The sequence below is a fragment of the Dermacentor albipictus genome, chromosome 3 (assembly GCF_038994185.2).
Source record: "Dermacentor albipictus isolate Rhodes 1998 colony chromosome 3, USDA_Dalb.pri_finalv2, whole genome shotgun sequence".
NCBI lineage: Eukaryota > Metazoa > Arthropoda > Arachnida > Ixodida > Ixodidae > Dermacentor > Dermacentor albipictus.
The window spans coordinates 70,850,226-70,864,351 of record NC_091823.1 but is presented as its reverse complement, the minus strand read 5'-3'; the positions used below and the strand labels follow the sequence as shown (position 1 = coordinate 70,864,351).

Below are 14,126 nucleotides of genomic sequence, written 5' to 3'. Positions count from 1 at the left end.
AAACTGAAGTCGTCATTGCGAACAGTAATTTCTTTGCAAGGATGTACGGTGACCTCAGCGTTCTTTTACCATGAAAGTTACGGCAGCTTCATTGGAGTTACGGGAGAGTGTTTCGTTGCCTCACTGCAGTAGTTAGACATGATGGCTCTCTAAGAACCAAATCATGTCCTCTTGAAGTAATCGTTTCATGCGAATGCTGTAAGAGAATCGCCGGTCGGGCGCGAAGTGAACGAATGAAAGAAAGGGACAAAAACCAACGGGTGACGGAGCCGGACGCTTGCGTCTATGGCGGCCGCGGTGCGCTCCCGTGGCAGGAAATGGTTTCTTCAAATAGCACAATTTCGACTGGGCCTTGCGCTGGCGATCAATGCGGTTGCCCGTCGAACGGCGGTGCGCGCTGGCCGATATCGCGGGTGATTTTGTTCTGGGCAGAGCGTAATCGACGCAAAAACGGTGGGTAACGGTCTGCAAGGGCGCTGGCTGCAGCCCATGGGCAGTGTAGCACTCCTCACAGTGCGTTCTGTGCCGTTTTGTTTTTACCTATCTTCTGGCTGCAAGTTTCTTGAGACAATTTTGAAACACGCTAAGCTGCTATCTCTACTTCGCCGTCTGTTGACCTCGCTACTCAGAGTCGTTCGGACTCTACCTTTATAGGTGACGGTTGTGATTTTCTGTCTCGTAGAAGAGATAGAGGGGGAAAAAGGAAGCCCAATAAATAAATTATAGACGATGGGAAAAGGTGGTGTGAAGAAGTCGTAATAGCATTTACGAGAAGTATTGCGCCAGAGCTGAAACGACACTGAGTTGTACCAATTACAAAAAAAAAGTGACCACCATCTGCGTTAGACACACAGATGAGACGCTATTCCTTATTCTTGGTTCAGCTTCATTACGGGAACTTAGCGTCTTTTATGCAGCGTAGTTGCTAAAACTGAAGTTGAGGGGACGTGGGCAAGGCTCGCTCGCGCACGCAGAGAAAGGCAGAGAAAAGGAGAAAGCAAGGTGAATAAATTTTCCTAGTTGTCGCTAAGAAAAAAAAAAGAAAACGAAAGCGAATTCGCGATCGGGATCCTGCCAGACAGGATCCCGATGAGGCGTGGTGGTGACATCATGAACGTCTTTGCTCGAGGAGAACCATCGTCGCTAAAGGAATCGCCCTACTTGGCCTTCGATGTCCGCAGAAGCGATCACTCACTCGGCGTAAGCTCGCGTAACAGTAAGAAAAATAAAGCGTCCATGTAAAAAAAAACAAGGAAAGAAAACAAAAATGCTAGCACACAATGCTAGCTGACTGCTGCGATTTCGTCGAGATGGGGAACATACGTTGTCGTTTGTTGCTGACGAAGTAAGGATGGTACTTGTTACAGAAAAGACCATGGAACTCTGTCGATAATGGCAGCCCTTTCAGTCTGAAGCTATCCTGTTTTTACCTGTCTTCTCTTTGTTTTTCTGATCTATCTTTCTTCGTTGATATGTGCTGTGTGAGAATCGTCAACGCGTAATATTCTTCTGGCTGGGGGATCGGGGAGGATGATAGCTTCGTTTTGTGAGCTTTTCCCGACGTACTCAATGCATACTACACTCCTTTCAGACATTATTCTTTATCCATTCAACAGAAAGCAGTCAGTTTAGTTCTGGAACGCGCCCATAGGGCCGTAATTTGCAAGAGAGTGACGTGTTGTCTTCATCGGTCCTTTGCTGCAAAGAAGAGACTGGGCCGCTAAATGGACACCTGGTGGCCCTTCTTTTGCTCCTGAAGTTGCAAGAACAATCTGTAACATTCTTTGATAAAGAGTGCGCTTGATTTAAGCTCTGAAACAATACTGAGTATTTTGATCCGTTGGTACCTTGCTTTTCGTGCCGATGCACCATGAGGTCACATCTACAAAGTGCTTTGATTTGTGGTCGGGACTTGTGTTGGCAGCTTGTTATGCGCCTCTATGCATACAATAATCTTGACAATGTTTCGATATATTTATTGGGTAACCGGAGCAATGAGCGCTTGAGCGTCCATTGTGTTATGTTGACTACGCCATTTAGCGGAGTCTTGAGGCGCTTTTCGCCTTTAGATGCGTCCACCCACACTTCGCATTCATTAAAACCCGACACTCGTGCTACGTAAGTGGAACCTAGCAATTTAATCTTTGTCTTCCTAATATGACAGTACGCAGCAAAGCTTGTAAACGCTCAGATCTATGGTCGAGAATTGGGCCGGTGCAATCTGACGATACTATTTTAATGCTAATAATTTTCGGTAGGTCAAGGTGGCGCTTCGCCAACGTTATCGTGAAGATCGGGTTAGCGTTTATGGTGTATGATGAAAAAAAATGCGAGCGAAGTGAATCTTTGCATTACACCGGCCCTATAGTCGTTTCACTATAACGACATACCCGGCTTGGTGAAAAGATTGACGCTAAAATTACTCATGCTGGCTGAATGCGGACTCTAGTCCACGAGCTTGTGCTACATGAGGTAGACTTCTAGAAAAAGCCTGTATTACGTGAACTGAGTCAGGAGAATTCATTACGGAAAGAGGTTCTCGATTTACATGCTAAGAAAACTTTCCGTTTTGCCTTATCTTTATACCTGTTCGGAATTTTAATAGCTCCGCCGTGACGCATTTTTTCAGCCTTACACTTTCAAGTTATCACGGACTGGAACCTTAGAGTGAGTGGCGCGTCAGACACGTTTTTATTTAGTCTCTTTCTAAGTTAGCCTTTTTAGTTTAGTCGTTTCATTTATATCTAGTCTAAAATTTCAATCGGTAGGGCAGAAAATTACCTTGTGGCCGCAGTCGTTGAATTGGAAACTTCTAATAGCGTGAAAGCGTTATGTGTCCCATAAGGCGGAAAATCTTGGCGTAGTTGACAATAGTTAGATGGTCTGAAAAGGCTACGAGCTTTCGACCTTTAGTGGGAGTCGAACCCACGAACGACCTTTCGTGTTTAGGCAAAGTGAATTATGGAACAATTAATTAAGGCAGACTAATTAAGACACTCGAACCCACTACATTCGGTGTTAAGTAAGGCGAGGTTAGTTATTGCACGTTTAATTAAGTTACAGTTAATTAAGGCACTCCAACCCACGGCCTTTGTTAGGAGTGGAACCTTCGGGTGCCATTATGCGCTGTGGCATGATGCCTAAGCATCACGTGCTGGTCGTAATGCTTTCGTATTTATCCACGTAGGGATAACTAAGTGCTCATTGAATTTATTATTCATTCATTTACAATGCCTGCAATACCATGCAAATTTACATTTACCATAAATACCATGCAAATTTGTTAAACGGACAACAGACGCAGGGCGTGCAGAAGTAAAGCCGCGTTAAATTGCCGTAGGGTCTAGGCAGCACTACAGTAGCGGTCGCACGTGAAATGAACACTTCTGTGCCCGCCGTGGTAGCCTTGCTGTTATGGCATTGCTCGGCATCGTGGGTTAGATCCCAGCCATGGCCGCCGCATTTCGACGGAAGCGAAATACAAGCACGCTCGTGCACTTAGATTGAGGTACACGTTAAAGAACACCAGGGCGTCAAAATTAATCGGGAGTCCGCCACTACGGCGTCCCGCACAATTCAATTGTGATTCTTCCAACAATTCTGCCAACACTTCTGCCGCGATGCGATGGGCCATATGAGGCAGTGACCATGTTCAACCCTTTCATTAGTTATGAACAATGGCGTAGAACAACGCCTCGAGCAATCACGCCTCCTGGTATGTTCCGTGCACTGTACGTAGATAAACACCAGCGGTGCACGCATAGTAACGTTTAAGACCAACTCACCACTCTCGTGTTGAACTAAACGTTGAATAAATTAAGCGTTCACGTCACCATCATCGACAATTATAGTCAGTCAAAGCAGACAGCACAGAAAGTTTCGCTTACATCAATTCCTACAGTGCGTGGGATCCGCATAATTCTTTTTTTGTAGATAGTCCGTTGTGCCAGAGTTCTCGGTCGAGACTTCATTCACGTCCTTGAATTGTTCCAGATAAGTCTTTCTGCGTTGCTCTTTTCGTGCGTGATGTCCTTCGGGACAAGCGTCAAGCTACTGACTAGCCTTTAGGGCTCTCATGCATCATGCATGAGCGTCGTAGCCCGCGAAACATCTACCTTTGCATAGGGCTCTGTACACTAAAGGAAACGTCCCCCGAACAATTTCCGCTACGTTTGCGAAAGCAAATAGCACGCTTCAGTGGAGGAGCAGACACGAGGCTAAAAGAAAAACACGATTGAATGGTTTGTTTTGTTTTCACTTCGGTAAGTGTTTTACTATTTAAATTCTCGTTTGCGTGCCAAAAACAACTCAATGGTGAAGCGCGGATCTACTTCGCTTTGTTTTGTTCCCGTAAAGGTAGCACCAGAGAAGCACAAATAATTTCCGGAACTTTGGCGTCAGAAATTCGCAGGCATCCTGGCTCTTTCTTTTATTTCCTTGGTTCTACATGTGTAATGTCGTCGTCATCATCATCGTCGTCATCAGCGGCCCATTTTGCATCCACTGGAGTACGAAGGCTTCTCCGAGCAATATTCACCTACTCCAGTCTTGCACCAGCTGACACCATGCTATCCTTTCAAACTTCCTCAATTCGTCACACCACTCAATACTCTGTCGTCCACGACTGCATTTCCCATCTCTCGGCACCCATTCTGCAACTCACCGACAACCGGTTATCTTCCCTGCGTATGACAAGGCCTACCTTTCAGCAAATCAATAAAAACAATAAGGAATTGTCTCCGTTTAACTATTAAATGCGCCCTTTCGTGTATCCGTAAATATTCTTGATATTTGTGCATTGTTTCTCGCGGACAGTTTGGAAATATATTTCAGTGTCCCCATTGATGCCATCTTTAACGGTCGTCTAGAAAATGTGCGAGGCTCCTACAAACCAAATCTTGCTTGCTATAACTGGGGGAGGCACCCTTAATCCCACAAAACCCAAGAACCTTTCCACATCCAAGAAAGTTAAAAGCCAGGCTATGAAAATATAGCGGTTCTATTGCAATTCATTTACTTTCCGTGCTCCTGTAATGAACCGAGTGACGCTCCAGCTACATTATCGCAACGATCAGCCTGTCATGAGCTGCGGATGATCAGAAAGGATTGGCATCGAGTAAAAAGAATTGCCACATTATAGCAGAGTTTTCCTTTATTTCTCACCATAGAAAGCAGATTCGCGAGAAAAAGGAAGAAAGAGATGAAAGAAGGAAACTATTAACTGTTACTTGGGTAAATATAATTCAGTATAGAAATAAATATATATTATTTGGTGTATTAAGCTATCCTTAACTTAAAACTTGCTCCACTGCATTAAAAAACGCTGCCATTATATTTGTGTTGCTATTTCTCGCGCCTAAATATGAATCTTTAGGTATAAAACTCGGCCTGGTAATAATGACACGTTGAGCTTCGTGAGGTAGATACAGAGCTCCCATGCATGTAGGCTTAGCGCGTATTTTTAAACCTTTCGAAATTCTGGAAGCACGGAAAGGTGGTAATAATAATAAAAAAAGAGCAGCTGTTCGCGCTATCTAAGCCGCATCAACGGGCTCTGTTGCTGTGCGCAGCTATCTTGCAGCAAAGCACGCTTTACAGAAAGCAGCAATCATGGATAATTGGTGAAAAACGCGGATCATCAACAACAACATCAACAACAAACATGAACAAAAATATCAAGCCTCATTTAGAAAGACGAATGACAACCAACATTATTATTGTTCCAGAATTCTCGTCGAACGGCGTAAAAAAAGAAAAAAAAGTAATACCACAGTGTATTAGATTTGTCTCTTTTGCTGTAGGCAACTACCTAACAAAGAAGCACGCTTTACAAAATCAGTACTGGGTGAAGGATGATGACAGATGCGAATCTTATAAATAAAATCTCATTCAGAAATACCAACGACTAGCTGCATTGTTATCATCAGACGATGCTTGTATTTTCACGTAAAAAAAAGCCCAGTTTATAAAAATAGCTGCCGCACCCCATAACTAATGGAATTCCGCTATCACATTAGTAGAACAGTTTCGCCGGCGCCTTAACCGAGCATACTCGTCTTATTTACCGAACAGCTCGCATTTTCTTGATCTATAACTTCTTTCCAACCATAGTATGGCCTACTTCATCATCGCACCTCACTTTTTGGGAGATGTAAGTGTTTTGAAAACGTCTGTTTTTCTTAATAATTCAATCTGCAAACGAGGCGTAGAATTCTATTTTGACCATTTTGTGAGGACTTGTGCACCTATTTTGTACATGTTGATTTAATTTTGCTGACATTCTTTCTTAACAGTAATCAATGAGTACTTCAGTGCAGAATTAAAATACAAGCGTGCGAATGGGAAGAGGAAGAAACACAGACGGAGTGCTGCGTTTATTTTCTAAATCTTGTATTTTTTCCCCTTGAAATGCTTTTTGTTTCTTATTCTCTCTTCGTGTTTGTTGAGTAGTTCTACGCTGAGGTTACTATAGATACGCTATTTCAACTCGTTCCGCTAAGTAGTATATTCTTAATTATTTAAGAGTTGAGTAGGGTTGAGTAAAGGCGAATAAATATGGGCTCGTTGCGTAGCTTTCTAATAATATCCGCGCCTAATAATATCACACCTAGCAGAAAGTATCAGTATTTTCACGAATGCGAGAACAATAACATGGAGCATATTTCTAATTATAAATATAAAATCCTAAACGCAACTAGCAAGATGCACTCAAGAGGCCGCTAAACGCGTTTTTTGTTCTTAAGTTAGAGATGTAAAACAAACATTTCCGCGATGAACTTTAGTGCCGTGCATTAACGTTTGTCACTCACTGAAGGCGGAGTGAACTGGGCGATGTGACTGACCACTTCCTTTCGAAAGTCGGGACCGAATACTATATTTTAACGCAACGTATTTCTTGAGTATTTCGAGATATTATTTCGCGGGGCTACTTCAGGTCTATTTCAGAATCTATGCCGAATGACGGTCGTAATAGGAAAGGACATGACAAATTGAGGCCAATCTCGGGAAGCTATCTAAGAGCTTTTGTCATTGGCCAGCGGACTACAAAAATATTAGAGTTTACGCATCGCAGTGTACCCGCTGTGGTTTCTCATTGGGCAGCTGAGCACGAGGTCGCAGGATCGAATCCCGGCCACGGCGGCCGCATTTCGATGGGGGCGAAATGCGAAAGCACCCGTGTGCTTAGATCTATGTGCACGTTAAAGAACCCCTAGTCGCTAAAATTTCCAAGCTTTTACAACAGCTTGCGAAATTTCCAAATTTCGCAAGCTTTTACGAACAATTCTTTCTAAAAACAGTTATTTTTCTGAATACGAACATTAGTTCTTCATAACGTGGGTACAAGAAATTTCTTGGTTTATTTAACATGAATAAAATTACGTCAGCTGCTCCATGTTTTGATAGTTCGTTGCATTATTCCTTGTTTGTATAGTCGAATAACATCAACATAAGCATTCCTAGAATACCGTACTGAACCTGGGACTGTCAAGGAACCGCCCCCGGATCGTGCATTCCATCTACAGTTATCCCACGGACCGAATCGCCAATTGTGTCTGCGCAGAAAAAAAAAAAGATGTGACGTCTTTTAGCGACTACGAATGACGTCACGCAAGAAAAGCGACGCAGATAATAGCTGCATGCGGTGCGATTCGCGGCTGCTGAGTGACGTCGTGCTCGTTCACCGACTAGAGCAGTAAAATTGTCCACTGTGAAAACAGCTCGAGCTGAAAAGCCGAATTCGAAGCGCCAGCTTTGGCCCCAAAGGTGTAATACAGTCGAAACGACGCGCAAAACGCCAAGCACACTCATAAACGAGAAGCAAGGGACGCAGTCGATGGAAGCAGCCGAGGTAATGCGACTCCAGATATTTCGTCTATGCGCATTAGGAAAGAGCGCGACAGCTGCGCCCTCCATTCCAGCACGCTTTACAACGCAGTTTTTCCTTTCCTATTTCGTTATTTCGTTCCGCCTAGAACGCGTAATCAGCCAAGCCGTAATGAACGCCCGTTACTTGACTGTGCCAGTTTTAACGTAGTGCTTCAAATGGCTTTGTCATTAGTGCCTGCTTCGAGTCTAGCTTCCGGAAGATACACGGCGACAGCTGGCGACACAGTCCCGTGCTCTCGAAAGTGCTTCGTTTTTTTTCTGTATCTTTTTGTGCTTCCTGCACCAAGCTCGTATACTTAGGGCAAGGAATAAGTGTTCCAGTTTATTCTTGTGTGCAATTTTATTCTTTTTTTATGGGATCATTGTTCCATCCCTTTACTCTGATGAACAAAATAAAGAGGCTATGGAAGATATGTGTTCAAAGAGGGACATTAAATTACCGCAACATCGATAGCTGCTTTTATTTCAGTGCAATTATACCTTCTTTTTGTGCATCTCGCCTTTCAAAATTGTAGTACTAAACTGTATTGTAGTAAATTTATGAAAGATGTTCGAAATAGTTGCGCCTGTGTTCTTGATGTCTGTGCTATAGCAGTGCTCACTAAGATCCTATGGTTGTGGCAATAGTAGTCGTGTTAGTTTGACCAAACCCGTCGCCCATAGGTTTTGCGTTGGGTTAAATTACTACTCAGAATGAGTTGGCTGGCTCAAAAAGTCTACATGTGACGTCATAAATATGTGGCGGTGCTCCTATTACATTTCATGTTAGCAAAAAGAATAAAAAAGGAATGCACATATATGCTTCTGTAACCATGAGGTACGTACAGTGACAAATACCAGGAATGTCAACGTCACCACCAGTTCCTTGCGCGTACTATGACGAACATGCAAGTTGTCCATGTAGTTACACCTTGAGCGAACAACGCGTGACTTTGAGATTATGCTTCTTTTTTTTTTTGCAACGGTGACGCTGCGAGAGCTCCACAGTGTTGACCGTCTTAAATAGTGTGTTGCCTGCACAAGAAAAGTGGTATGCAAAAAGCCATGCCCAGTCAAACTCTCAGCAAAACAAGGGATGCTTTTTCTACCAAAATATCCAGCAGCCAGCGTGATTCTATCCTCGTAGAAGAAACGAAAGTTGTCGTTCGCACATAAGACAGCTCGGAAGTAGGTGCATCTTGTCAAGACAATTCAGAGCGTATGCTCGGAAAGGCAGCTATTGATTTGGTTTGCTAGAATAATTAGATGAGCTATTAGTTGTTTTCACTGTAACAAAGCACACTTAGGCGCAAAACAGTGGATATAGATACACACACGAGCGCAGATACGTAACAGGATCCGACAAGAACGTCTGTAGCTGATCGACATTAAGTCGTTGACGTCCTGCAGCAGCAAAGCATGGTTTATTTCGCTGTACAGCAAGCTCTTCTCTCCGCCCACTTTTCAGTTTTCAGTTCACTTTTCCTTACAGAATGCAATGTCGTCAAGTGGGCTCAGTTTCCCTGCTTTTTTCTTATCACTCCTTCTATTTCTCTCTCTCCGGGGTGTTGCGATCGCTCCGCATGATAGAAGTTAGCACTGAGGTGCTCGCGACCAAAGTGATTGGGTATGTTTCCTGAAACGTGAACAATCGCAATGAAGCACGAAAAGCGGCGCTTGCAGGAGACCCTGCAAAATGTGACTTAAAGGCGGAAAACTTTAACGAGTGCATAGAAAATATTAGCATAATACCTCTTGCGAAGTTGATAATGGCGCAGTTTACAAAAACAAAGCGCACTATTATAGTGAGGTTGACAACAACGACAAAAACAAAAAAGGTATTTCGCAGATGTATGCAAATTTGAGCAATTCATAGATCAAATACATGGAAGTAGTAATATGGATTTCTAACGCCCTTCGTATGTCCTAGGGTTCTGAATAGCCACAGTCCGAAATCTACCCAGGACATTTCCCATGCTTTCCTGCATCCGACACATCTCCTTTGGTACACACGAGTCTTTACAAACGCTTCTCTACATCCGAGCTTAGTACCTCCGTTGTATTCGCAATAACCGACGCACGTTCTTGCATTTCGCACTGCCTCTGCCGATGCCAGAGAGAGAGCAAATGATAAAGGAAAGGTAGGGAGGTTAACCAGGACTGAGCCCGGTTGGCTACCCTACACGGGGAAAGGGAAAAGGGGACTGAAAGATTAAAAGAAGAAGAGAAAGTCCACTGGGGATATCGTTCGGTCACTCAGTCCGGGTCACAGACGCTGACTCAGTCCAGTAGCCTTCAAATATCGCAGCAGAGCTTTTGAACCTGCCGATGCCAGGTACGTCTTCCGCCAGCCTGGTCATACGCTGGCTTCGCGGCTGGACGCAGCGTACGTTACTGACTGAAATTCGATGTCGGCTGCTGCGACTGGCGCAGGAGAACCAGCGTCAATATGCCTTTAATAGCTTCGCTGTAAATTCACTTTACGAAGCAGAAAGGGTGTGATGAGGCTCATCTAAGACACGGCGTCGCATCGTGCCATACCCATTTTTGAATCGCCCCCAAAAGGCGGTTTTCATCTCTCTAAACACAGCCGCATCCTATACTTCCGAGCACTGTCGCGATATGGCGGTACTTGTTACCATCTTTGTGCATTCTCCTGAATGCCGATCGTGTTCAGTCCTGGGAAGTACTTCGCCCGAAGGCTTGGAGTATCTATCCCCGGAAGAAAAGATGGATAAACATGTCAACTACCGCTCTTACGCAAAAGGCGTTTTCGAACGTCAAAGAAAAATACATCAAACATTTGTGCCCTTCTCGCAACTTTGTTAGTACGATAGTTACTCGAGCCTCTTGTTCCGTAGATGTGATTTATAGAACAGAGTAAAAGTCCTTGCTTAAAGCCTGACACAACGTAGCTCCCACTTTTGCAGAATAGTGAGTGAGTCAGGATGCAGCTCGACGTGCATGCAAATGTCTGGGACGTGAAATGTCTTTGTGTAACCGTTCATCCCAAGGCAACAAAACTGTTGTTTTTCTTCCTTGCGGGTGTACGGGGACGAGCAAACCTTTTCGGCTCTCTTGACGAGGCTTCGGACTACAGAAAACTTGTGGTATGTCATGTCTTCTGAGAGGCTTGTATATGAGAAACATTAATCAGCTTCGAAAAGTGAATTCTAGAATCGAATTCAAGTCAGTCAGCTAAGACTATGCAATTCGTACTCAAAATTTTGCATATGAGCGCACCCTTATTCTTCTTTACTTCTTTATTCTTCTTTGTTCTTTCCTTTCTTCATTCTGGAATGTGGACGCCTCTCCCTAGCTGCTTTACCTAATAAAAATGTTTATTCTCTCTCTCTTTCCTTTCTTTCTTCTTTTCCTTTTTTGTGTGACGTGCATCACTTTCCACTGGCAGTGATAACTACGATCCGGTGTGTGTTTGATGCCCAGTTTACTGCATAAGTGAGTAATCAGAGCAGCACGTGGAGAGCAATGTTGAGATTCGTAAGCAGCTTGATGGGAAAGCAGCTTACGCTAATCCTATTCCCGAAGCGACGGCTCTGTGTCCTGGTCTGTACAGCGTCTACTCAGGCATCACCCTGGCACGTTAAAGAAAAGGCGTATAGGAAGTGTCCCTGAACGTAACGCGTAAATGCTTAAACATCTAGAACAATTACATTAGTAGAGCTATTCCATTAATCATTCATTTCTTTGAAATTACCTGAAAGCACCATATTTCTTCTACGTGCCTTCTTTTTTCAGAATTGTGCACGAACTTTCTTAATCACCGGCAGGCAAACGTCAACACATGGAGAAGTCCGTTAATCCTTTGGGCAATGTGGTAAGTTGGCGTCAAATTTTTTTTTTGCGTGTTTACGTGTGGAGATTCTTGCGCCTCCGTGCGAGTCTGCAAGCGTAAATTTTTTAATGCGAAGGCATTATGTATCCTATTGCGCGAAATCCGCGGTAGTCGGCGGCGTCATGGAACTACGGTACCAAAAGTGGCCGACGGGGCAAAGTGTAAATGCAAGTCAAAGAATGCTCGGATTTACGTCAACTTTCTCATGGAGGTTCCAGTAAAAAAATTAAATTAATGACTTTCAAAGGAAAATTTGATGCATTTCGGTCTAGGTGGGAATCGAGCCCGCGCCTCCGGGATGCTAGACGAGTGCTTCCCCGACGCCACCATTGTTCTGGCTGACTAAAGGTGTGCCTAGTGTCTGCGTCATTGCACATGGTACGTCGCAGCCATCTAGCTGACTAGGTGGCTTAGTAAGTGCATTATTGGGCAGGTGATGGCAAAGCAAATAGGGAGGAGGCGGCGCCACGAGATGAGTGTTTGAAATGAGCGCGTTAATGACGTACCGGGGTCTGCGAATGGTATAATGCTGTCGCATTCCCACACGTAAGCAGTCGTAAGTGCTTATGCAAAAAGTGTTTTGGCATTATGTTTCTTTCGGTGCCTATAATTACGGGTGAGAGCTTTCTTGGTTTATTGCTTATTAGTTTTCAGTTTCGCTTGCGTTCAATTGAAGGGTGCAAACCGATAGGTACATAGAATATCTGCTCGGTATAGTTTGAAGAGTCGTGTCATAGGGTATTTCTATTGCTGCTTGGTCTTACCTATTTCTTCGTATATATAAACTCAAATTCAACCGAAAAACATTTGCTACGTTGCGAAAAGCACTTTCTTAATATGCAAACATATGTCTGAAGTGACTAGTTGAATAATTGTTCGTATTTTTCTTAAGGTGCCATTACTTTCAGATTTTTGTTACTTCGTATGTGTCTAACAAATGCGTAGAAAACAAGAATTGTGTGAGTGCGTGTTGCTTGCTTAATGTCGTTCAACTGCGAGCTGGCGATGTGACAAGCTTTTTTTTTGTAAATTCACATTTTTCGGGAAAAGGTTATTAGGTAATCTTGACCTTATCACTCCAATTCCTGCTCGCAGCCTTCGTTAAGGCTAGCGTTACCGTTTAAATAAATAAATAAATAAATAAATAAATAAATAAATAAATAAATAAATAAATAAATAAATAAATAAACGAACTGAACACCTTTGAATGGTCTCTGAAGTAAGGTAAACAGCGGGGAACATTCACTAAGCTTGGGCGGTGCTATTCCTACCATTGCTTTCGCCTCAGGCAATTTCCTTTATCCGAAATGTACACGCATTATTTAAACAGCCACTACTCTTAAGATAAGCGCTTACCTTTTGATTCCTAGGCAATTTGAAGGGCCACTCGGGAATAAGACAACACTGCACTTCCGCGTTAAGCACCAGTAGTGTTGCAGCTAATGCTTCTAATTGTCACCACGTACTTTTGGTAAGAAAGGCTACTTTTCGACTGAACCATGTCCACAGGCTGCATTTCATGGTGCGTACCCCACTCCCCCAAAAAGGAAGCGTTAGCACAAAGGCCCTCTGGCAAAATACCATGCCGTCTTTGTTCCCCCAAGCGCCACATCTCCTGACCGAGAAGGAACTTTCGCAGTGTACCGGGGAGGGTGTTGGGGGTGCGGGGGTGGAGGTCGGCAGTGGAGGTAAAGCTGTTGAATGTTTTACTAATGTGTGTTTGAGAGTGTTGTGGTTAGAGAATAATTTTCTCGCACATGCGCGAAGCATGTTGCAAAATGGTACATTGCCTCGCGAGCACTTACTCGGTGCCGTCCTTAAAGATTGTCGTCATTCAGTGTTGGAAGTTACATCATGTTACATCATTTCGTCTGTCGGCGTGTCTACGTTAAACCAAGAAAAACAAGATGGCGTAAACGGCTTGGACGGTGCCATGAAACACGTCATCATATTCATTGCATAGCGAACTCAAATGCTGGCAGAAGTCACTTCAAAATGGCGTACAAAAGACAAGGGTCGCATGGATGTGACATCAGGTATGGTCTCTACGTCATTGCATACATTGGTGTGTCATTACTTACTTTGGTTAGCGCAAAACAACGGACACAAGAAAGACGACAGGACAAGGCGCTTAGTCTTTCTTGTGTCCATTGTTTTGCGCTAGACAAAGTAATTATGGATTCGCACCAACCAGCCCGCCAACGCATTGTGTGCCTTTACGTTTTAAAAAGGTGTCTGCAGACTGTGTTGTAGCTGTGATAGAGATCGTGAATTATAAAAGCCACTTTGCATCCAAGATTACCAGCATATACGGGTATAACAATGCAGAATCTTCTGACTGTTTACGACAAACTAAAGTGGAAATTAAGTGGAACAGCTTTTCGAGTTAAAATGTGGCTCACCT

At 43.7% G+C, this 14,126-nt stretch overlaps 2 protein-coding genes across 18 annotated transcripts in view; one reads left to right on the top strand and one right to left on the bottom strand.

The window, feature by feature from the left end:
- LOC135914317 (guanylate cyclase soluble subunit beta-1-like) overlaps positions 1-14,126 on the top strand; it is a 969,460-nt gene that overhangs the window by 360,654 nt on the left and 594,680 nt on the right. For 13 of the 17 annotated variants that reach the window (XM_070535561.1, XM_070535560.1, XM_070535562.1 and 10 more), the window contains one exon: positions 11,626-11,704. The exons of 3 other annotated variants lie outside the window; for them this stretch is intronic. In XM_070535561.1, coding sequence (XP_070391662.1) covers positions 11,672-11,704 — 33 coding nt within the window. In that variant the 5' untranslated portion in view covers positions 11,626-11,671. Of the gene's footprint in view, positions 1-11,625; positions 11,705-14,126 lie in introns of those variants that run through there. One more of the 17 variants, XM_070535569.1, reaches the window with a different exon arrangement.
- Positions 1-14,126, bottom strand: part of LOC135914316 (guanylate cyclase soluble subunit beta-1-like) — a 219,282-nt gene that overhangs the window by 202,026 nt on the left and 3,130 nt on the right. The window lies entirely within an intron of this gene.